Source organism: Nansenia antarctica (assembly GCF_963989245.1).
Source record: "Nansenia antarctica genome assembly, chromosome: 5".
In the NCBI taxonomy this organism is placed as follows: Eukaryota; Metazoa; Chordata; class Actinopteri; order Argentiniformes; family Microstomatidae; genus Nansenia; species Nansenia antarctica.
The window spans coordinates 56,733,785-56,759,496 of record NC_137690.1 but is presented as its reverse complement, the minus strand read 5'-3'; the positions used below and the strand labels follow the sequence as shown (position 1 = coordinate 56,759,496).

Genomic DNA, 25,712 nt, shown 5'->3' with positions numbered 1-25,712 from the left:
GCTGAGGTGTTTGTCTGGCTGGCTGGCTGTGTGTGAAAGCATGGCTAAAGTTGGCGGGGTCTAATCTGCACACTGTGTCATGTGCGCTCCACGGGGAACGGAGGAGGGGGAGGGGGAGGGGGAGGGGTGAGGCTGGCAGTGTGGAATCTGCTCATCCAGACCTTAGCCAGATTAATGGCTCTCACGGCCAATCGCACAGAGCCGATGGGGAATCCCCGGGAAAAAAAATAACCCTGCATGGCCAGCCTTAACGGCCAATGGCTGAGCCTGGAGAGAAATGTATAAATAAATAACAGAAATAAATAAAAGAGGAGGAGGGAAACACATCCTGAGGGCATCCCCCACTGGCACAGACAGCTCTGCCTCTCTCTCTCTCTCTCTCTCTGCCTCGCTCACTCTCTGACAGTCCTCCCTTTTTGTGCATCTCCCCCACATCCCAATCACTCACTCTATTTAAGTAATTTGCTTACACTCCCTCACCTCATCCTTCCCCCTCTCTCTCACTTTCATTCTGGCTCATTAATGATCTAATTTCTCACTCTCGCTCCCTGAAGCCTTGAATGAGGTTATCTCCATTCGTTGACCTATAAACACAACCACACCAACAGAAACGTGTTACACTCTTTCAGCTGGAGTAGTGAAAGTTCTGAACGCGTCAACTCGCTCATCTCAAATCGCATCACACATCCAATTTAGGAACAGATTCAGTACACATTTGCAAATAGAATAAGCAGAATTAAAAGCATTTCAAGTGAAGAAATTGTTTTTAAAAAGGGCAATTTTTGAAGCATCCTTTATAACCTTTTCCTCCTGTTCTTCAAAAAGGGATTTTAATGTGGTAACTTTCACCATCCACTCCTCAGCGCCTTCCTGAGCTTCATTAAAGCTACCCCCTCAGAAACCTGATTCACTGTAGCCCCCCTGTGGAGCCTGCCTGCCTGCCTGCCTGCCTGCCTGCCTTCAGAACAACTGGAGGGGCCGGGGGTGAGGGTTACCTTCACAACACTGACGTTCCCCACGCTCAAGATACAGAGGCTACAAAGAACATGACATGTACGTTCCAGCTGATTACCATGGGAACAGTCAAGGTCAGCACAGGAGGAGGCCTGTGGGAGGACAGACTGTCAAAAGGTGGTGGAAAGATGGGTGGTTGATTGAGTGACACGGAGGTACCGAGAGAGAGAGAGAGAGAGAGAGAGTGTCTTTCAAGGTAGTAGTGTGTGTTGGGGGACTTACAGGCAGGCTGGAGGGCCGCCCCTGCATGGTGTCCTCTGGCCCACTCTTGTTGGAAGCCATGGGCTGGTTGGAGGGGGGAGCACTGGACTGGGAGCTGAAGGAATCCTGGGATAGCTCCTGAGGGATGGAGGACCGAGGGTGAGGGAAAACAAGAAGTGTGAGATAAGAAGACTCAAGCATCAGTCAAGATGAACAGACACCCTTAGGTCAAGGTTTCATGGTTCTATACGGAACAGTAGGGAATAGCTAACACTACGGTCTTGCACGGTTAACACATTACGGCTAATACTGTTTGGCTAAAATAACACATAAATAATCAACTTTGACCCTCGGGTCATGTTAAATACATTCATGATCCAATGCAACTATCCTGTTTAGAGAATTAGCTAGTCTTGAAAACCTAAAAGTCAACCCTGAGAAGCTCACCCGACTCAGAGCTGTGAGAGACAGACAGAGATGGTGTTTTACCTGGGGAGGAGGAGGAAACCGCTGGAAGGGCGACTGCTGCTGTTGCAGCGGAGGGGTCTGGGAGTAGGGCGAGGGTTGGCCCTGCTGAGGCTGCCCATGCCCTGGTGGTTGCTGGGCCTGTGGCGGGGTCGCCGCCGTTTGCTGCTGCTGCTGCTGTTGTTGCTGTTGTTGTTGTTGCTGTTGTTGTTGCTGCTGCTGCTGTTGTTGTTGCTGTTGTTGCTGCTGCTGTTGTTGTTGCTGTTGCTGTTGTTGCTGCTGTTGTTGTTGCTGTTGCTGCTGTGGGGGACCTTGCTGCTGCGAGGGGGGCTGCTGTGGAGGCTGTCCTGGGCCTGGAGGCTGAGAATAGCTGGGCTGGGCCTGGGAACCCTGCTGGGCCTGGGGACCCTGTTGCTGTGATTGCTGAGGCTGGGGTGAGGTGTAGGGTGGCTGGCCGGGCGGGGGCTGGTTGTAGGGAGGCTGGCCTTGGGGAGGACCCTGGGGCTGAGGGTAAGGAGCACCTGCCTGGCCGTGCTGAGAGGAGGGCTGGGATGGGTGGGCTTGCTGTGGGTAGGGTGCCTGGGCTCCAGGGGTGCTCTGGGACTGTCCAGGGTAGGGTGACTGCTGCTGGCCGGCATGCGGTGGGGGGCCATGCTGGCCGTAGTAACCTTGGCTCTGCTGGCCATAGCCCCCTGGCCCCTGCTGTCCATAGGCTGCCATCTACAAAAGGGATACAATCAGAGCTAGCGGTTAGAACAAAAAAAAAATCCAGAAATATTTTCATTTCAACATAAACGATTAAATCTAAATAGACACAAAATAGAAAATACAGCCTCTTAAATGCTCTCGAACCGTCCACTGGGCATTTTAAGCTTTTCCGATTTTTCATCCTGCAATTGTGTACATGAAGTCTCTCCCACTCTACAGTACTTGCATTTCATTACTCACCAGAAGCGTGAAAAGAGAAAATGCTGACCTTGCGAGAGAGAGTACAGCAGGAAGAGGGAAAAAAAAAAACCGCTGTGTGTTGTCTAGCGGACCACTTACCCTCTCAAGAATTCCAAGTAAAATACGGGGAGCGGAAAAGACATGCATCAAAAATCACTGGAAGACGTGGTTCTGTTCTGTGAGAGCCGCTTCTCTATGGGGTGCTTATCGAGCCCACAGCGGGGCGACATGCCTGTGTGAGATAATCACACAACACAGTGGACATGGAGCCACCAACCCAGGAGAGGCTCGTCTGGATTCCCCCTGAGTGTGCCCGAGACCCATCCATGGAAGCAGTGTCTCCATGGACGTTTCTGATGCGAGTGTTTAACTTAGGGAATGCTCTGTGCGATCTGATGGGACTCTTAACAGTAGGAAGGTGAGAGCAGGATAAGGACGACGTGGCCTAGACGTGAGGGTATGGAGGACAGGAAGGGGCCAACAGGCTGCCTCTCTATAAGCTTAAGTGGCTTCCTCCTACCTTTGTCCTTCATCTGCATTGATCTGATCTGAAGAAAACGACGACAGTTGATAAGTGAGAGAGAAAGTGTGAGTCGCTTACCTGCTGTCCATACTGCATGCTGCCCATGCCGGCAGGGGTGCGGCCCTGCATACCCATGGGGTACCTCTGGGGACCTGGGGGTCCATAGCCCTGGCCTGGATACGAGGCGCCCTGTTGGGCCCCAGGTGGGGGCCCCTGCTGCTGCTGGGTGTAGGGGTTGGCAGCACCATACGGCTGGCCTCGCATCTTCCCTACCTGGTCCATCGGGCTGGGGGGCTGGAGAATAGAGGGCTCATTAGAAACCAAAAACGAATAGACTGATGCGTTCAAAAAGGTACGCACGCATAAAAGAAGCACATCTTCCAATTATTCCTGATGAAACCAACTGTCAGAACAGTTTTTTAAACCAACTGTCAGAACATTGTCACCCTAGGAGACACTTAAAACATGAATCAAAGCTAAGAACAATTTATGGGATATCACGGCAAACTCCTGTGTAACCAATGACGTAAAATAATAAGAAAATACACCTAAGAAATACTACAATAAAAATTTACATTTAAAACAGTATGCTGGATTAGTTTCCCACTAAAAAGGGAAAACAATTGGCCATGAATGAATGAATGAGCCCACTATATCCGTCAGGACCGTTTTCCTGCCCAGGAGATCATTGTGCCAGTGGGTGGATACTGTTACGTGGAGACGTTTGGGAGTGTTTCTATGAAAATAAGCTCAAGGAACTGGAAGTGTCTGCGGTGGCTGGAGTGGAGCCCACCCCTCAGCTGGAGGCTTGTCAGGGGAAAGGCCTGACCTTGGCTGAGCCTGGCTGGGCGGGGGGAAGGGGAGCTCCACATGGCTGGGTTGGTGTCACAGTCATACAGCTGGCTGGGGCAGGGTATGGCTGGGGCAGGGTGAAGAGGGGAGGTAGGGGGAGCAGGAGGTAAGGGGACAAACCCACAGGTTTGTATGACGGTTCCACAGCTGGAGCCAAGGTCATAGAGCTCCAATGGCTGTGTGCGAATGAGGAAGTGAGCAGGAAGAAATCCCACCTGGGCCTTTCCAACATAAACACACACACACAGAGAGTGTTGATGGGATACTCAGACACAGATCAGCGAGGGCAATCTCATATTGTTCCATCTCAGTGTCTACCTTTGTACATAAATGCCAGGCCATCACTGCACAATGTGAAAGCGGATGCTACCTACAATGAATTCTTTGAAGCACCACCAACACCTAAAGCATCCTCAACCAGGGGGCATAGACAGTAGACAACAAAGCTTTCATTCTTTCCCACATTTATTAATCAGCTTTTTCTTTTTTTTCCCCTCACGCCACAAAAGCTCACTCATTGGTTTAGGAAGACAACCAGTAAAGCTATTTATAGCCTGCGAGACTGAGGGCAGTCTGCCGAAAATGTAACAGGTCCCAGCTGCACTGCTGTTTGAACCTGGGCCAGGCCCGGCTCTTCCTGGGTTTTAATAAAGCAGTCTTGGCACGGTATGAATGACACCGGCAGTATGGAGGCTGAGGGACTACACTGAGGGTGTGTGTGTGACAGGGCCTCTGGGCAGTCAGGGGGGTCACATCATCCCAGATAACAGATTCCACTCCACAATTTACCTCCAGCACAGCCTCCCCCAGGCCACACTCTCCTGAGCTCCTCCAGGTTCATGGACAGTGTGTGTGTGTGTGTGTGTGTGTGTGTGTGTTCTGTGTGTGCATGGGAAAATGGGAGGGGAGAGGGGAGGTGTTACTATGGTCCCCTGGGTCATTACGGACCACGCTGCAGGGAAGAGGTAACAGGCCCCTGTAGTCATTCTCCTGTGACCTCTCATGCACTTTTAACCCCATCTGAGTGGCTGTACGGTAGAGAGCCAGCCAAACGATATCCCCCACCTTTCACATCTCCCACTACAGCCTGCTTCGTAATAGTAAAACGCTGCTTTAAAGCTACTGAAGAGAGCTGGTTAAAGCATGGAAGCAGAGTGCATTATTGGTCCTTATTCCGCTTTCTGTAATAACATTACCTGCTTAACTTGGTTGCGTACTAATGTACTATGTAACAGTATGTTGCTAGCCTAAATGTCATTAGTGTTATGGGGCGCTTGGTGGCGTAGCACACCAAGGCGTCAGCCATGTAATCGCAGGGTCTCCAGTTCGATTCCGGCCATATCCTGCATGTCATCCCTCCTCTCTCTCACCCATCCTTCTTGTCAATCTTTACTGTCTCTATTAGGGGTGGGCATCAATGATCGACGATCGATAATTGATCGATAAGGATCTTGGTCGATCACAAAATATTTTGCTCGATAATCGTTAATATTTTTATTTTTTTTATATAATAATAATGGAAATTAGATTGTCCACGTGTCACCAGATTGCGTTCGTCTCTCACCCCTGAACATGTTAACATGATCATCTTTCTGAACAAGAACCAGTAGGCCTGCCGCCTACAGTCTCTCGCTGGAGTTTAAATTTAAGTTAAGCTGGACGCTCTTAAGGACACTAACGTTTTCAGTCATCCTCCTATTTGTGAGTAACTGTTTTTTTTACTGCTCCTATGGTGAGTTACTTATTTTCTATATTTTTATTGATAACGTAAAATGTGTTTTTAAGTTAAACAATTTAAGCTACTCACTGCCTTGTTTAAGAGGATTGTTATCTGACTGTAGTGTCTAGTTTGAATGTGAATGAATGAATGTGTGCAATAGCAACACAAATAAAGTTTTTTCCCCAAGGGAAAAAAAAAAATGGAAAAAAAATGGAAAAAAAGCTTATCGATTAATCGATAATTGATCGTTAATTCTTGCGATTATCGGAAAAAGAAATTGTTATCGTTTGCCCAGCCCTAATGCACAGCATTAGCTACCTGACCTCATCAACCATAGGATACAGCCCTCTCCAAAATGAGCTAGAAGTTGTTGGAACCCACTAAATCAGTATAACCTGTTGTTCTTTCCCACTGTACCACTGTGTTGACGTCCCCCTGACAACCCTCTCGTTTGTGTACAGAACCTTGACTCTACCAGTGCCTGGGGGGCAGGCTCTGGCCTGCCACAATCATCCCATGAAAAAGACCACCAGCAGAGAAAAATGGTGTGTGCATGTATTCTAATTGCATAATAAACTTCACCACGTAAATTTCCTGTATGTGCTCATATACATGGCCAAATAAAAGAACTCTGATTCTGATTCAATTAGTCCATACCCATAGTATCCATGGGGAGTATTCTACTATTAGAAGAATAGTACTACTATTACTACAAAACGATATATGAGTGAATGACATTTTATTTAGTAATTCCACTGATTTAAGTGTTCCATTGTGTTGTTGTATTAATAACAAAAGGTCGAACAGCATCCATTCAGTCATCAAACAGCAGTAAGGTGTTTTTTTAAGCTTTTCTTCAATGTCTCCATTGATCTGTTTGCTGAAGTTGTTCAAATCTCTGACACAGACTACACTGCATGGAAAGCCTCCCGAGGGCTGCTCTAAAACGAGGCGTGAGAGAAAAGAGAGAGACAGAGACAGAGGCACTTTGCAAGCTGCCTTGTCTATATTCTGGATAGAGGTCAAGGATTGTTATGGCAGGCTTTCCACTCCTTAACTCAGCTGTGGAAGTGTACAGTAGATCAGTGCATCTTCTATGAATAAAGAGTCTCGGAGGTAATCAAACAAGCTCAATCAGGATTCGCTTCTGATTATGATTCCTGCAATCATTAGATGTACGCCTGTACTTAAAAGCACGGCTTTGAAAGATGTACTTTTCCTGGTGAATCACCTCTTTAAAATCCTGCAATTTCCCTAATTGTGGCAATTCATTCAAGCTTTTAGGCCTTTTTCTAAAAACAGAATTCAGATGAGCTTGCAATGGCATTTTTCATTTTTTTACTGACAGGTGAGAAGACAAAAAACAAATATATAAACTTACAGTGAATGAAGCTTAAAGTTTTATGAGCAAAACCATTAGATAGCAGACACACACACACCCAACCATGCTTTCTCAACTCATCCAGCGCAATCTTTCTGCCCAGTCATCTAATCAATTGCTGGAGGAAACTCCTCCCCTGCCCTTTTTTCTCTTTCCCGAAAATAAATAAATAAATAAATGCAATTAGCACATGGCTAATCTGCATAGAGGAAAGCCAAAGCACTCTTGGCAGAAAAGGTTGCACTGGGTATATTGTCTCATGGCTGGGCTGGTGGAGGGGGTGGGGACTGATTCGGGGCGGGGTGTCTGTGTGTGTGTGTGTGTGTGTGTGTGTGTGTGTGTGTGTGTGTGTGTGTGTGTGTGTGTGTAGAGGAGTGGGGGGCTTGGAGTTGTGCCTGAGGAGAGATTGCGCCGACTCTGCCGAGTCAAACAGATGGACTGGGGACAGACGATAAACAACTGCTGCTAATTTAATCCGCCACATGGCCACATGGCCTAGGCACTGCACAGACCATTGTTCTGCAGTAAACCCTCCACACGCACACCGGCACTCACACACACTGGGCCATCCTCAGATTCCTGTCACACACATGACATGTTCATAATACATTTCATGACAACTTTGATAAATAACATATGTAACATACTAATATCACATACCACACTGTAAGGAAGTAAGTGTAAGTGTTTTTTACATTGTTTTGTTTCTTTAAGTATACATTATGGCTAGAGGCTAAGTTGTAAATTGCACAGGTGGGTTTTGCTGGAACGATCTGTAGGCTGTAAAGAGCTAATCTAAACAAAAAGCTAAATCCATGCCATGTTCTCAATTAGGCAATTTGTTTCTCTTCTCACACATCAACCGCAATGCTTACAGAAGCAGTGGTTACAACTCAAAGCTGACCGCTCCATAACTAGAAAAAAAAGAAAAGAAAAAGAAATCTCTCTTTCAGTCTGAGGAGGCACCACACTACTCACCGCCCAGATGTTCACCCAGCTGTTCTAAAGAATTCTTAAGATTTAGAGGGGGAGACGAAATAAAGGAGCTCGCACACATCGATGAAAAACTCTCAATTTGCATCCTGGAAGCTACGGGATGCGACTAAGCTAACAGGCCAATTGAGCTTGAAAAAGACATAAAAGATAGGGCACTTATAAGCATACTGTGTTGGCTTGAGACAAGTTAAGACTGAGAAGTGAGGGACCACTCTGCATGCTCACCTCTTTCCCTACAGGGCGAGGTAGATTGTTTCTTGTACTTTGTCTAGTTTGCACATGACTTAGTTTGACAGCAACCTTGTGAATACTGTTCTCTCATATGGTTAGAAAACACAATGATTCACAATGTTGAAGTCTCAACTGCCAGGCATGCTATTATTCAGTGACAAAAAAAAATCTTCCCTTTGATAGTGCCAAGGAGAGCAACTTGCCTTGGACATTCTCACGGCTGCCACTATTGTAAGTGTGATGTCAGGTCAGAGATATAAGAGATTGAACATTCCCCTTGACTACAGAATGTCAACCTGTCAGACAAATTCATCTTCCAGGTCACCGTTTTCAAGTTCCGATCCTGAGAAGAGAGTTGGTGGTGAGGTCTGACTGAGCTCAACCGGACCGAGACACGATTCCAGCTGTGGAGGCAAAACAATCACCATGTCCCAGAGTAGGCTCAAGTCTACGGTGCTGCGCTGAGGATGCTTATTTAGCCTGACCACCAGCACCCTGGACGACCCATTACGATAAGTGTGTCACTCTACCACGCCAAGAATACCCTGCTGCTGAATGAAGCAGGAAGGCCACCTAAGGACCTGGTTCACTGCCTCACTGCCACAATCAGTCGCAGAGCACCGCCACCATTGCTGATGTGATTCATGCAAGTCTGAACAGCCTGGGGAATGTAATGTTACGAAAAATAATTATATCAAAGTGCTACATTATGTAACATATGATATTAATGCAAATGTATTCATAATCATAGATCTGTGAAGAAACCTCCTCAGAAAGTGTAACATCCTGTTAGAAAAGGACATAAGTCTTGTTATTGTATAAACTGCACAACTTCATCATGCAATGACTTAAATACTATGTTACAACTAAACATTGTTACTGAGTAATAACATCTTCATCAGACAGATAAAAGCATAGGGCAACCCTATGTAGTGTTACTAGGGGTGTAACGATTCACCGATACGTCGATGCAAATCACTGATCCAAATGTAGGTGGAATTTGGCTGTCACAAACCGGCCATAAACTGATACGGCATTATTAAAGTAATTGGTTTAATTTTGGGAAGAGTCATCCCAATTCTCTTACTTCTTGCCAAAATAGGAGTGGGCCTTTCAACGTCTTTGCTATTAACCGTAGAACGTTCAATAACAGCCCACATGTTTTGGCTTTTTGCATTTTAGAATCAGGCTGTTATTGGAGACTGGGCGTTTATTGTGAGCTTTTACGGTATCTGTTCGGTTCATTACGCCCACCAGCCACACTCAAAATAACAAAACAACTACTGTCTTTTGAGCTTGCTAAAATGTCAGAGGACACAGTTAGTGAGTTTAACGTGCCAACCAGTCTGAAGTAGAACATTTGAAAACAGTTCGGATTCTATTTTTAAAAAAAAGCAATCTGGACAGAAGTGTTGCGATTTGCAAACTTTGGACTGGGTTAGTACCACCAACCTTTCAACACATTTGAAAAGACAGCATGGTGTCAGTGAAACCGAGAAACACACTGTTGCGTAGATTCAACTTCAGCCAACATGTGGACCGAGGCCACAGGTATTGCCTAGTCTTTCCACAACCCATTTGTCTGCAACTCTGTCTCTACTATACCAACAATCTTCAATTTCCCCCAATCCCTAACACAATCCAATTAATTTGTGTGTGACTGGCAGTTGTTTTAAGATGTTAAAAATCCATCTCCCGATTCAATATCAATCTTAATTTGAATGAGCGATTATGGATTAATAAATCCTGAGATCGATCTTTTATGCCTTTTCCTGCTTGGAGCTTCAACCCGCAACAAGATCTCTTGGCCAGATCTCATGGCCAGATCTCGTGGCCAGATCTCGTGGACAGATCTCGTGCAACAAGAATTGGTCTCAACGCGGTTAAATCTAAAAGCATGGTGGTGGTGCTTCACTGCTTCACTCAAGGCAAAGCGATATCAACATATATAGCGATATCCAGGGCTTGACATTAAGCTTTTTCAGGTACTTGTCCTTTGGGCAAGTGAACTTACCTTTACATGTCCGAGAGGTCAAGTTACCTGTCCAAATATAAAGATTTTGTAGCAATATACTAGGGATGTCCCGATCCGATATTGATATCGCCGCGATATTGGTCCTGAAAAAATAGGCAGCGATCTGGGGCTCGCGATCCGGCGTGTCACTCACGTGATACAACAGTAGTAGTCAGTGGTCACGAGAGTTGGCTAGTAGCTACCTGTGTGTAATGAGTCTGACAATGTCATGATGCTAGCTGGTGAAATCATAAACCATTTGCTTACGTAATTTTTCGGTTGTTTACATAGTCTGAAACTACAGATGGTAAGCTTTCAAATGATGCGTCATACATTGAAATCGGAAAAGAATTCAAGACGACACGAGTATTTGAATGTTTGTTTGTATCAATGTTTTGCTCAAGAATGGTGACTGCTAAAAACGCTGCTAACAGCTAGCGGCTAACGTTTCGTTCTAAAACGAAAGTATGTTTACAAGCCAGGTATCACTTACCGGTAGCCTCTGGCAACAGTGAATCCAACCCACAGATTATAAGTATTTAGTGATCGTTAAACTGTTGTATATTATATCGAGTGGTACTTTAAACATTCAAGTTGCCTGTTATGAAAAAAACGAAAAGCAGATATTGTTGACACCCCTTTGATTCTGCGACTGGTTTCTGGTCTCACCAGCAGCGTCACTAGGCTACACTTTTAAAAAGGCTGCTATAATTGATTTGCCATTTGTAAGAGAAGATAAATAGAATAAAAACATGAAGGCACTAAAACTAGAAATCAGACAGTAACTCTTTATTTTTCTACAATGCTGAATGCTGCAGTTTAAATTGTTTTTAACTTTAAACCAGTTGGTCACTGAGTACTGCAGAGTACTGTTTTTGTTGCTTGAATAAAGGCTGGCAGCCTTTAATAGCCAACTGTTGTTGTGAACTATATACCGGGGAAGTATTTGTTATTATTCAGGAGTAAAACAATAAATACAAATATCGGATTGATATCGGTATCGCAGATATAGTGCGGCAGCTTAGCAAAATGATGGGGACGCGCCGGACAAAAGCACCACATTTTTTCCATGTGCTCTACATCACCATAGCTTTCAATTTTTGGTGGGAGCCACTTCATCAAGATGGTCGATGGCAGCCATCTTGGATTTCCAAGGTGGCCGCCATGTAAAATCTATAAGTGCAAATATCTCGGCTTCCAAGCCACTTAGAACCTCTTTGAATCGGCACACTCCAGCCATGTGGGCGTTGACAAGGAGGGGGGTTCGTTCGGACTTTTCCAAGTTAAAATACAGGGGTTGTACCTCGCAACCCCATTGGATTTTAGCTTGTGACGTAACACGGGGTGCACGATTAGATATACCGTATTTTCCGGACTATAAGTCGCGGTTTTTTTCATACTTTGGCTGGTCCTGCGACTTATAGTCAGGTGCGACTTATATATCAATAATTCATAATCTCTGACTGACATGAACTGACATACGGTAATCTCTGACTGACATGAACCAAGGAGTAGCTTCCACTAGCGCCTCATACACGATAGAATAGCCATTATACTTGACAATGTGGACATTAAACACGACAATGTGGACATTAAACATGATGTTATGGACCTTATACACAATGTTATGGACGTTATAAACGATATTAAAGTCATTTATTCCTTCCAGAGACTGTTCTATGTTGCTAAGTAACCCCCGCGAGGCTATTTTGCTACTTCCGCTAGCGCCACATACGCGATAGAATAGCCATTATACTCGACAATGTGGACATTACACACGACAATGTGGACATTAAACATGATATTATGGACCTTATACACGATATTATGAACGTTATACACGATATTAAAGTCATTTATTACCTTTCAGAGGCTGTTCAATGTTGCATTGTTTGTAGGCCGCCCTTCATCCTAACTACTTCCGTTTTTCACCAAGCTATCTTTGTCATGGCCTTATACACGATAAATAGTCGTTACACTCGACAATGTGGACATTAAGCACTATATTATGAACGTTATACACGCTATTATGAACGTTATACACGATATTAAAGTCATTTATTACCTTTCAGAGGCTGTTCCATCCTGTTTGCTTGCTCCCGCGACGCCATTTTGCTAACCTTCGTTAGCAACGCGCTAGCTAGCCCTGGCTTTACACTCGATAATTTAAGTATTTCTAACCTTTCAGAAGAAGTTTTAACGTGAATTATGTCCTTCCTGGGCTTACAAATCCTCTCATGTCTCTTCACAGTGCCAGACTAGAGTCAAGCTCAACAGGGTCTTCTTTCCCCGCTGATTCCGCCAAGCCCGTTCCCTTGAACCATGCGACTTATAGTCCAGTGCGACTTATATGTGTTTTTTTCCTCTTCATGACCCATTTTTGGCCTGCTGCGACTTATACTCGGGTGCGACTTATAGTCCGGAAAATACGGTAGGTTACCCATCTCTGTATGCAACTCGGCGGCGCTGGAACGCGCGCCTATTCTTGTGTGTCAGTGATTGTGTTTGAGGAAAAAAAATAATAACACCCCTACATATTCCAGAAGTTGGCGTGGTCTACCCCAACTCGGGTGGGAATCGTTAGGACGCCACCTGGCTGGAGTGTGCCGATTCAAAGAGGAACAGAAAATAGAATTCTCTCGTATGACGTCACTGACAAGTCAATCCGTTTTCGTTTTCAAAAGGAATATCGAACTGACAAAACATACACGGGACCATCTATGTTCTTGTTTGTGTTCTGGAAATAGAAAATAAACTGCTATTATAGTCACGCCGTCTTCGGTTTCAAAAGGAATATCGAGCTGACAAGTCAATCCGTTTTCGTTTTCAAAAGGAATATCGAACTGACAAAAACATACACGGATCGAGTCCATTGCTCTGGATGTCCAGCTGTCACACGTTATGGCAACTCTCTGCTGGCTGAAGTGAAGTTGCGATGTCACGTTTCACCTGCGCGGACTTCACTCAACTGTTTGCGTGTCGGTAACACGTAGCGTGGTTCTAGTACACTGACGAGGCTTCGAAAGCCAGCATTTTCGACAACGCTGTACGGGCGTATATCCTTGCAAATACAATTTGCTACAGCCTCTGTAATTTGTTGGGCACGCGGAGAATTTGATTGTAATTTGCAACCAAACGTCTTTATCAGCGAGGCTTGTTTCGGATCCGCTTTTTCATGTTTCACGTCAGGGTGATGCGTCAATAAATGGTTCCGTAGATTTGTGATGTTTCCACAAAATGTAACCTCCACTGCGCACAGCTTGCATATGGCTTTGCTTTTGTCCTGCTCATCTCTATCGTCATAATTTGTACATGCAAAATGCACCCAGACATCTGCCTTTAAGCCTGGTGGTGACTTGAGTGTCCCTGCCATCGCCATGTTTTTAGATTTTACAGTGTTGAGACCTCTCATTGCGTGAGATATGATAAATTCTTGTAGCTTGAGATCTGGCCACGAGATCTCGTTGCGGGTTGAAGCTGCAAGCAGGAAAATGCATGAAAGATCGATCTCGGGATTTATGAATCGATAATCGCTCATTCAATGAAGATCGATTCAGAATCGGGAAATCGATTTTTTTGAACCCAGCCCTATTGGTAACACAAATACCTAATCAGCCAGTGGCAGCAACTCAATGTATTTAGGCATGTAGACATGGTCAAGACGATCTGCTGAAGTTCAAACCAAGCATCAGAATGGGAAAGAAAGGTGATTTAAGTGATTTTTAACGTGGCATGGTTGTTGGTGCCAGGCGGACTGTTTTGAGTATTTCTGAAAGTGCTGATATACTCGGATTTTCCTGCACAACCATCTCTAGGGTTTACAGAGAATGGTCAGAAAAAGAGAAAATATCCAGTGAGCAGCAGTTCTCTGGGCGGAAATGATGGTGGTGGTGGTGTAATGGTGTGGGGGATATTTTCTTGGAACAAATCTTCAGCAACTGTGTGATATTATAATGACAAAATGGACCAAAGTCTCTGAGGAATGTTTCCAGCACCTTGTTGAATCTATGCCACGAAGAATTAAGGCAGTTCTGAAGGCAAAAGAGGGGGTCCAACCCAGTACTAGCAAGGTGTGCCTAATGAAGTGGCCGGTGAGTGTATGTTAGTGCAAATAACACATTTTGCTACTATTGATTTGATAATAATGTATCCTTTATTTAAAAATGTATTCATTAAACAATATTTTGTAATTATTAAAAATTATTACAATGCAGGGCTCGACATTAACGCCGTTTTACTTGTCCGGAGCAAGTAAAACTTCCGCCGGGTTTGTTTGCGCGAGCACGACGACACTGCTAGATCCTGGATATTTTTACCTGTGTGCAGGAAGAACAACGAGACTAGACTAGATGATCTTGAGTGAAGATATTATCAAAGCGTACTCGCCTGTCGATCACCCGTACGCTTTGATAATATCTTCACTCACGATCATCTAGTCTAGTCTCGCGCGTTGTTCTTCGCTGTTGTTCTTCCTGCACACAGGTACAAATATCCAGGATCTAGCAGCATCGTCGTGCTCGCACAAACAAACCCGGCGAAAGTTTTACTTGCTCCGGACAAGTAAAACGGCGTTCATGTCGAGCCCTGCAATGAGGTAATCAGTGATTTCTTTTAGATTAAGATTGGCCACAAAAAGTGATGAATATTTACGAATATTTACAAAAAATGCTTTGGGTGAGTACCCCGCCCCCCTCCCCAAATGGAAGCAATCTGATCCACCACTTACAGACCGCCGTTTCTGTCACAAATTGTCCAACTCAATAGAAACGTTCTCATCCTCTTAGCTTCAAATAATGCCTTTGCCGGTGTTGTGCTGTTTTCCGACTCCCCCTTCGTATTACTTGTTAACTACTATGTCGGCCTATTTAAGTGCTCTCGTAGTTCATTATTGTGGATGTTATTGGTACATTGTTGGTTGCCCATCATTAGTGCCATTATGAAGTACGCATTGCGATGTGTTCGTCTTAAAACGTCAAACCTAAAATATACAACTGCATCGAACGACATGAAAATAAGCGGCATTGAGAAGAAGCAAATACGCGTTCATGCAAATGGCACTAGTGATAGGCGACCCACAACGTAAGCTACATTATGGCTGCGTTCGTAAACTCGCTCTGGAATCTGATCAGCACTCATGGAATGCCTCGTCCAATCAAATGACTTGATCCCTTCATGACGTTGAACGCATGACGTGCGGTCTGGCGCTCTCAGAGCGAATTTACGAACTATGAATGAACTTCTACTCTATAACATCGCCTCAGCGAGAATGAGGCGCGGCATCGCTTGTAATACATTTTGTACTATTCAGATCGGAAGGAGGAATTCATTTTTTGCAGATATTAATACATATTGATTTCTTTTTTTGTTCTGACTTGTCCGTCGGACAACTGCGGGATGAAGTCCTTCTCATACTTGTCCCGGATAAGTGGACATGGCTTAATGTCGAGCCCTGCGATATCAATACCAAGCAAAGCGGTATCTGTGTGTCCCCAGGACCAGCGTCCCTTCTGAGAGTTCTCTCAACCGCTGCCGATATCGTTACTGCACATGGAAGCTGCATCACTCTGCAACATGTAGATCAGCTCCTTTTCTTGCAGAAAAATCTTACCATCTCCAAAAAGTGAGAAAGCAGTCATGAAGGGCTTTCATGGACTTAACGGTTTACAAAGTCCAGAGTTTTTTTACCCTCATCTATTGCACTATTTCCAGTGTTTTGCACATTTTAATTTGTAATGCAAATAAGCTATTTGCGACAATCACACTACAGCAAATTTTCCTGAGGGATAAGTGATGTCTTGTTTACAGGTAGGCTATATTTGTAGCTCATTTATTTACACTGGCTGCAGTAAAGAAAGCACTTTTTGTAGCGTCTGATTTTGCACAACTTGGCCAATGCTGGTCATGGTCATTTATGTTCCAATAAAAAGTATGCCTACATTCATGTAACTGCTTTGGAGTCAATTCTTAATGTAAACATTGATATTTTTAACAATGCATGTTAGAGGGCTCCTTGAACCATTTATGGCATTAGTTCTGAGAATCACTTTCATATTCAAGCAAAATTGTAACTAAATAATCAAATCGGAATCAAATCGTGAATCGAAACCTTGTGAATCGGAATCGTACCGTTTTGGGAAATCAGTGGCGATACCAAGCCTAACTAAGCTTTTGCAAGTTCACGGCAATGTACTGAACACTTGTGTGGAAATAAACAAAGGGACTTGTTTGGAAGATAAATATTTTCACTTTAATTTTGAATTGAACTGTGTCGTATCGAATCAGAGCTGTAACAAATCGTTAGATGTTTTAATCTATCTTTCCTGTATCATATCGTGGACCATGTATCTAGATGCGTATCAAATCGGTCTGAAGGGAAAGATTCACACCATTAAGTGTTACTGTAACAATGTTTGTAGGGTCTTACCTACATCATTGACTTAGTTTACTTGATAGGTCACTGATAAAAGAAAAAATATTTTTTTTCTTTTTTTGGTACCAAAAAAGTAACTGTTTGTTGGGTAGGTCATAGCAGGGAACAGTTTAGGAACTACTAACAGACCACTGCCTCAGGAGGCATAGAACCATTGGACTAGTGAATTTGCACGTATCCTCAAATGGAAGAAACAGTTAGCCTAGGCGTCAAGCATGCAAATCCTGAGGTGAAAGAGAAGCATACACATGGTATGAGATAGAGCTGCCACACCTTCATTAGGGAGGTGAGGGTTGGGATGAGGGGGAAGGAAGGAAGGAAGGATTTCCTGCTGGCATAGGATGAAGTCAGAACACTGGGCCTGCTAATGGAGTGCCACCACTGAGATGGGATAGTGACCCAATGCTCTTTACTACCTGCTTCGACTCCACAAACACGTTTGTGCATAGGCATAAACTGTAGCAGTGTAGCCTATCCTACCAGAGCCTTGAGGTAACATCAATCTCTACCTACCAGGATCAACAACTGAACCCTCAGTCGCTCTCTGCAGCACCCATTTAAAGGTTAAACACTATTCCCATAAAATACACATGATACATCATGTAAATGAAGTCTGCAGTCTAGCATGAGCTTGGAGAGGGATATTACTATGCTAATCTAGCACATTTTAAATGTAAATGTCAAAAGAAATGAATTGCCCTTACATTCCAACGTGGCTCATTGCAAATGCCCAAGTCTGACATTTGTCCATACGTTAAGAAGAATTTTCTGTGTATTTGTGAATGTGTTTGCACTTTTGAATATGTAGGGCTAGGTAGCATTCTTAGCTATTATGCAGCATCCAGTCCACTATAGAACACCACTGGTGTATTCCAAGTCCTGCCCCATATTCAGATAAACCACTGATGCAGCTATGGGAAGAGCAGCTTAGTAAAAAGGAAGTGAGTGAGTTGGAAGAGAAGAGATGGGGAAAGTGGACAGGCTAATCCACTAATGCAGGTAACGATCAGGACTGGGTGGGTGGGGGGGTGGGAGACAAAGAGATATAGAAAGATAGAGAGATGGAGAGAGCGAGAGACTGTCCTCCTTTGCATTGCCCAATAGCCTGTCGTCTCAGGGATGGAAAAGCCTGCTGTTACTGAAGAGACGGGTGGCTGGTGGCACGTGGAGCATGAGCAGGTCAGAGCAGCTCCTGAGGCATCCACCAGGAACACACACCCATCACCACCCCCCGCCCCCCCCCCCCTCCCACACACACACACACACACACAGACAGTAATGTTAGTGCGCGCACACACAATCATTCACAAAAAATATCCCCCCTCCATATCACTGACACTCTTTCTCTCCCTTTCCCACACACACACCAGCCTGTCACATAGACACACACCTCCGTGATGCAGCACGCTGTCCATGTAGCGTGTGGAGAATCATTACTCAGCATTGCAAATTGACTGTACATTCACACCAGTCTCGATTTTAGTTCGAGACATTGCTTGTCTTGCGCCTCCACTTGGAGACGTTCCTACCAGGAGACACAATCTAGATGTTAGCCAATCCAGCAGCTAACTAGCAAGACATTCTTCTCTTGGTACGTCGCTGAAGTCTCTGCAAAAGTTGACATGAAAAAGAGCTGGCCTGGTTCCGATTCTGATCGTGTCTCCCAACTGTCAAATCGCTCAGATCACTGGATGTTGTAGACATACATAAAAAATTACCAAGGATCAAAACATCTCCAGCTGATTTGTCACGAGACTAATTCTTGTGTAGTGTAGTTGAGCGCTTTCTTGAGTGAACAGCACACCTCTTCCCACCATCCACTATGGTACGTCAATACTTTCTCACTCATCACATAGAGCTAGGGGGAAACACCTGGACGGAAATTATACCCAAAATACTGTCAAATAGCCATTCAATGATCATTAACCAATATGCTACTATTTACTGTCTGATCACATCACATCAAACAAGAATTAGGTGAACATCCATAGATTACGCCTCCTTTAACAAATATAACTTCTACAGTAATCTACAGACTACAATTGACTACAGACTTGGGAAACCAAGTCCTTAACACATGGCAATGCCATGAAAACAGATTTAGGCCGTAAACAAGAACACAAACTGCAACAGATACCATTCTGGGCAGTTGGAGTGAAGAAGAAACTGAGTAAAACGCCTGTCAAACTAAAACCTCTACTGGACTTTGGACGGCTGGCTGCCACATCAGGTCCACCAAGTCAAACTTCAATACTACACAGACACAACATTTCTAAAGCCAGATTTAGGCTAAATGTCTGCCCACACAACAATGGCCTAATATCACATCTGTCCTCCTTACTAATGTAACCAAATAAATTGACACTTTACTTGAATCTCCATGACACCAATGAGATTTCATTTCAACCTCAAAAGCAGACTTCTCTATCCCACAGAAAAGAGTGTTTCTGTCAGCAACGGTTACACTCAAAGGCAGACTTTGCAACAGATAGCGCCAATTAGCAGAACGTTCACCCAGTGAGGCATTTCCCTACTTCAGCTTTGCCTCAAAGTCTGTTCTAAAGCACCTTAGGCAAGTCACTTTCTCATTCAACTCTACACCACTTCACAACTAGGCCTACCTTCTGACAACCTGGCCAGAGAACAGGAAAATGCACACAGATCAGGCAGATATGAGTCTACCGAAAACATTTCAGTAACACTTCACATTAAGTGGTCCCTTTACCTGTGTAATACCACTGTAATTACTAAGCTATAGTAACTAACCTTAACATGTTAACTAGCAGGCCTAAAGGAAATTACATGGTAGGCCTAGGCTATATGGACAGGTGAAGTAAGGAGCAGGCCTTATTATAGGCTACTTGACTTGAGTTAGGCCTATAGCCTAACACAAACATCTGTGTTATTATTACAAAGTAGACTAATTGCTATAGATACTGCTCTGTACAACATGCAGGGGCAAAGGTATAGGGCAAGTAATGTAAAAAAAATTAATATATAAATAACAATAAACATTTTGGGATTGAGACATTTTCCAAAGAATTTACCAGTGTAAGCTTCCTTTCTCTGATAGGAAGTCAAAACATAGCACGGACGGGGAGCCCACATACAGGTGAGTGACATAGTGGCATTGCAGGCACAGCAGAGTATGGGCATGTACAGGCTGAGGAGTGTGCATTTTGTTCAATTATTCCAATGTAAGCAGTGTAAGAACATGAGTGTGTGCACACATCTCCCAAAATAATATGTAAATCACTGAATGGATTTAACAATAACTTGATTTGCACAAGGCTCTCCATAGTAGATTGCCACAGCATAGGCTAATTTCAATTTATTTGCCCTCTCTCCACATGCAGACCCGTGCTTGAATTCATCGCAAATTGCAGTCCTGAGTTTTAAATTGTCCAGTCCACTAGACAGGCCACATCTATAGAAGAATTGGCAGTCTAGAAATACCTCTGAGAAAGAATAACATTGTTAACAGTTATTTCCAGTGGCGTGAACTCACCTGGAGAAGAATAATACACATTGAACAGACATCCAGGGGCCCATGAATGCAAAATTGAGCAGTGACAGTTAGCAACAAATAAAAACCTGTTTAAAATGACCAACAAATCAAAACAATCTTCAGAATTAGGCTACGATACACCGTTGTCAGACTTCATGATGTTGGAAAATGTATCTACACTTCAAAGGTATAAACTTCACATCTACACTTCAAAGGATATATCACTTTTCAGGTGTGTCAGGACAACTCTACACCTAGGCATACATATGGCTAATATTCAGAGAGAGGGATACAGGGTACCACTGTTGACATGGTTACCCACTCTGCAATGAGAAAGGAGGCCTAATCATTGTAACCCAGTGAACAAAGCAGTGACACTTGGCTGACACCTTGGCTGCTTGTAAACAACTGCAGCCAGTCTGATTCTCTCACCGAACTCAAGACATTCTGACTTCCACAACTACTGTTCCAGAATCAGTGAGGAACAGCATTCTGGTCAAGGGGAAAACGGCCACACCTACTACTCCCTCTGCTGTAACAGAATCAGCATGAAGTGTGGTACTCAGTTTAGCAAGATGTTCAGCCTTTGGTCCTATGTTTGTGAACCAACATGTAACGTACTGCTAAGATGCTAGTTAGCCATTCAGTGTATAAGAATGAGAAACAAGTCATACAGACATCATGCAAATGACTGCAGGACAGGTGGACTTATACAACAAGATGTGTTCAATAAAAAAGAAACCCCCAAATATAATTTGCTCACACATTCGTTGACTTTATCTTAAATGTCAAATAACATCACTCAAGTCAAGTGAAATGTAATAGTTCAGAGTGTCGATAACAATCCAAATCAATATTGTGTTTGGATCGCATGCAGTACACCCCGAAAATGGATAAGTGGATAAGAAAAATATGATTTGTCATTTTGACACTAGCGAAGCTAATCAGGGATTTCTGCAGCCTTACATTAGATGTAATTATAAACGGCCAGGAGCAGAGGATGGGGAGCCAATCAGATCTCAGCTAGCATGTCAACCTAAGACCAACTGTCTCCTGGCTTTGACAGAAGGATTTTACCTCCATAATTCAAATCCCAAAGCAAAGCAATCTGCACTTTACTCAAATCACTGGCCCTGTTTATAAGCGGCACAGGGAAGAACTCTTTTGCCAATTACATGGCAACATTAAACAGTCCTCTTCATTACAATGTAGCGAACAATCGGAATCATTATCAGACGATACAAATGTTTCTACTTATTTGCTACATTTACAAACATCGGCCATGGTCACTCACTGCTGTCAAGAGTCGTACTTTTTCCATACAATTCGCTTGTTTACCAAATATTCCGATTTAATCGAACATCATCTTCTATCGTTAACATCTTGCTATGTACATGTTGGTAATCAAATTGGCATTACAGTCTCCAACAAAACGCGAGACTTACTACATCACATCAAGTGAATAACAACAGAAACTATTCCAACAACAGGGATTCGTTTTATTGCTCAAGAATGAACAGTATCGTTGCGCTTCGTACTGTCTGGGGGCTGAAGCATCACAAGAAGCTTTGCAAAGAAAAAAAATCACATTTCACCCCCTTATTCCTCCTCACAAACTCTTGTCCCCTTCGCTCCTTAACCAAGCAATGTTTCACACATCTTACCCGGGGATGTTGACAGTTCAGTCTTTGGATACCAGCACAGTTTGTGTTACTATTTAAATGCTCTTATAGGAGGTTTGTAGGAGGAGAGAAACAGAGAGGCAGCCATTTTAGAGAGCCAGATAGACAATGGCAGGCAGGTCCATTGCAATAGGCAACACTGACTCTACCATTACCCCAGAGCTTGTTTCGTGGTTCCAACTCTCTTCAAAAGTAGACACAGTAGCAGAAAAGTTTACCTGATTTCTGTTCAGAGGTTGTCCAGTGTTTCCCGGGCTCATAGGAGGATGGTGGCTCCTTTGTTGCCAACCCGGATGGCCCCCACCATACTGGCCGCTGCTGCCCATGTCTGCTGCCGGTCCCTTGCTGCTAGCCCCTTCCTGGTTACTATAGTCTCCCTGTGGGTAGTTCTGGTAGCTCCTGGTGGAGCTGGGAGACGTGAGGAGCTGGTTTAAAGTCGGGGTAGACGTGGGTTGTGGGTTTCCCATGTTATACCTCTGGTTATTGTACGAGGCAGCCATACTAGCTGTGGTTCCTCCCGCTGGCTGTTGGCTCTTGCCTGGCTGCCCCCCAGCCGCCGGGGGCTGGTTATTAGTATTACGCGGGGAGTTCATGGCGGCGTACCCTCCTTGGCCCTGATAAGAAGAAGAAGTCCGATTGGGGAAGGGGCTGTAATTGTTAAAATGATTGGGGAAGCCGTGTTCGTGCGAGTTGTTGGGCGGGTAGCCGGGGTCCATCACTGCCGGCCCCGCTGCCGCTGCAGCTGCTGCCATGCCAGGGCTTTGTTGTCCGCCATGTTGATGAAAAGGGCCCCGGCTGTAGTGCTGGTTGTAACCGTAAGGAGGTGGAGGGAAGGGCCCCGAGTGGTGGTGGTGGCCCATCCCGGGGTGGCTATTATTCCCCTCTTGTCCCCCCGCCGAATCATTCTGGTTGTTGTTATTATTATTATTCACCCTGGACGAGTTGCCGTTCCCGTTCTTCATGTCAGGGTCCCCTCCACCACCTCCCCCTACATTCCCAGCCTCGGCCCCGTCCGGCAGCTCCTTCTGTCCCGGGGAGCCGCTGTCAGATCCCGGTTCCTTATTTTCATGTTGTTTCTCTCCTCCCGGTGGTACCGACACCGACTCCTCCTGTGTCTCCCCCCGGTCCGGCTTTTTAAGTTCGGACGGCGGGCTAGTGTTGAGAGTGGCGACGCTACCCGCGACCTGAGCGGCCATGATATCCCTCTCTCTCTCCCTCTCTCTCTCTCACAGTAGCGAGTCACTCCACAATCAAGCTCTGAACAGCATTGCACATTAAATACAATTCCTTTATAACAATGTACTACCCGTGTCCCGGTTCATTACCCCTACCTCCGGACCTAATCCGGCATCCACTCCCGACTCCGATTTGACTGAAAAGTTGTACTGGAAGGATATAAATACGGGTTCCAGGGAATTAAATTAACCGACACAAAATGTGGGGGGGCTTTCTGTTACAGAACGAGAGTATGAGCAAGAAACCGACCGAACCAGCACGAGGCTCCGCGAGACACAGCCATTTTACTGAAGCCCGCAGTCGAACGCAAAAGACGGACCGGAGTGGGACATCACTGGGAGCGGACTATAACAGTGGTATGCAACTCGTTTTTTGTGATGAACGATTCATTTAGAAGTTGATAAGTCTTGAAACATAACATTAGAAATATTGTATTGCATATGATTCATAACATTTAAAATGCTGGGCCTTTTGTACGACCACCTAACTTGTAATCGTCCTATTGTGAGGGGCCATACATTTATATTACAAGATGTTCAGATACTTATTCTTACATTTTTTGTAAGGATGGATTGAAGACACTTATTTCATTGTGCAGCTTATTGTGCTGTGACTGTATTCATAAAGTCAGAGAGTACAGAGAGTGGGAGTGATTCCTTCCATGTGTTGAGAGCAAATGAGAGGAGAAACAGCAGCAGAGGGCTTGATCTGTGGAGGGGAAAGCATGAAATTATAGCCTGTGTGTGTGTGTGTGTGTGTGTGTGTGTGTGTGTGTGTGTGTGTGTGTGTGTGTGTGTGTGTGTGTGTGTGTGTGTGTGTGTGTGTGTGAGAGAGAGAGACAGAGAGAGAGAGAGCGAGAGAGAGGATAGAAAAGGAAGAAGGATGGGGGATGGACTGAGCCAGTCAGAGAGCAGGAAGTGAAGATAGAAAAAAAGAGAAACGCAGAGTGAGAGAAAAAAAACAGTGTAGGCCACTTAAATCCAACATAGAATGCTATATCTAAAACAAAATTAACCTAAAAAGATGCTTGTGGTTCAATAGAAAAGCCTAGTATGAAGCCAGGGAGATTTTGAGAAAGTAGAAAGTAAATAATAAAATGAGAACACCAGGCTCTCCCCCACTCTGCTGCTCTCTCTCTCTCTCTCTCTCTCCCTCCCCACCCCCTCTCCTCATTCTCCCTGCCTGCCTGCCTGCCTCTCGTACTCTCCCAGCAGCAGCAGCAGCCTCACTGCTTGCAAAAGCAGCAGAACTTTGCTATCTGAACGTGGGGGATGGGCACAGCGCAGCACAGAGCTCAGCACAGCCCTTTTTCCCTTTGCAATGCAGCTTTCTGGTGCGGCCAAGCTGACATTTCTCAGTGCATGGAAAAGGGATCCCCTTGGTTTTAGTTTAGTTTAGTTTTTTTCCAACATGTATGAAGGTTGGAAGGACAGCTTGTGAATGTTTAAAGAGAGGTGTGGGGGTGGGGGGTCAGCGGTTGACTATATATTGGCTAAGGGAGGAGTGTACTGTGCTGGCAGAATATAGGCTGAGGCAGACAGGGGAGGGGGTTGGGGTCTTTCTTTCTCTTTAGCTGCATAAACTTGGTGTTTATTATGAAGGAAGGGGTCCTGTCTCCTTTCCTCCTTTCCTATTTTCCACCCTCCCCCATTTCAGCAGAGTTCTTGCCTGTTTAACCTGATTATATATATCTTTTGTCTGCACCCTTTTGTTTTTTTCAATAACATTTCTTTAGTTTCTCCTTAGTGAAATGACTAAAACAAGTTTGTCAGATCCATATTCAGGAAGAATTTAAGACAAAATCATAAACATCACATACAATCCCTCATAGATCGTTTGATTGTTGTTTAAAATAAATCATCAGCCTCCAAAAGTCATATACTGGTTGTTGTCCAGGATGCAGCATTATGGAGTATTGAGAGTTTGATTCAAAGAACGACTCAACTAACATGAGGCAGAGGAAGGCTTTGGTATGATCACCTTGGTATGACTCTGCTTTGGATGAATTCTAGAACCTTCCTATAGGCTCTCAAACCACCAACCCCCCTAAAATAACACTGGTTGAATCAGACAAAGGTGTTATCGCAGATTTGTGCCAAAAAGAAGACAACTCATTGTAATGCCATCTTCAGGTCTTCTGTCACATTTCCTTCCATGTATATGCAGAACTCAAAGTGTCAGAATTACTTTTGGTCACCTTATGAAAATGCTTTTCTGTCAGCTTGACTTCTCTGGTCACATTACCTCTTATTTTGTGTGGGTCATGTGACATAGCCATCTGTCCCAGGGTGATGATTTAAGAGTATTTACTTTGTACACCACAGCCACCTCCCTGCGAAACTGACCATGATGCATCACCCTCAACCTGGTGCCGTGGGTTTTCCACAATCTTCACGGCAGTAGCCCTGGAACCATGCCAGAGGAATACAGCCAGTAACCTTTTATTTTTTTTACCTGATATGAAGGATTGATTGGGGGCCTTCGATAAAAAAACGAAACAATAAACAAAGC

At 44.5% G+C, this 25,712-nt stretch overlaps 1 protein-coding gene across 1 annotated transcript in view; it reads right to left on the bottom strand.

The window, feature by feature from the left end:
- Nucleotides 1-23,161, bottom strand: part of arid1ab (AT-rich interactive domain 1Ab) — a gene marked incomplete at its 5' end in the record, with an annotated part of 53,122 nt that extends 29,961 nt beyond the window's left edge. Inside the window, 4 exons of the mRNA XM_080532435.1 lie at nucleotides 1,237-1,353; nucleotides 1,705-2,400; nucleotides 3,230-3,445; nucleotides 22,184-23,161. Of these exons, the coding sequence (XP_080388561.1) occupies nucleotides 1,237-1,353; nucleotides 1,705-2,400; nucleotides 3,230-3,445; nucleotides 22,184-23,161 (2,007 nt within the window). The remainder of the gene's footprint in view (nucleotides 1-1,236; nucleotides 1,354-1,704; nucleotides 2,401-3,229; nucleotides 3,446-22,183) is intronic.
- Nucleotides 23,162-25,712: the final 2,551 nt, after the last annotated feature.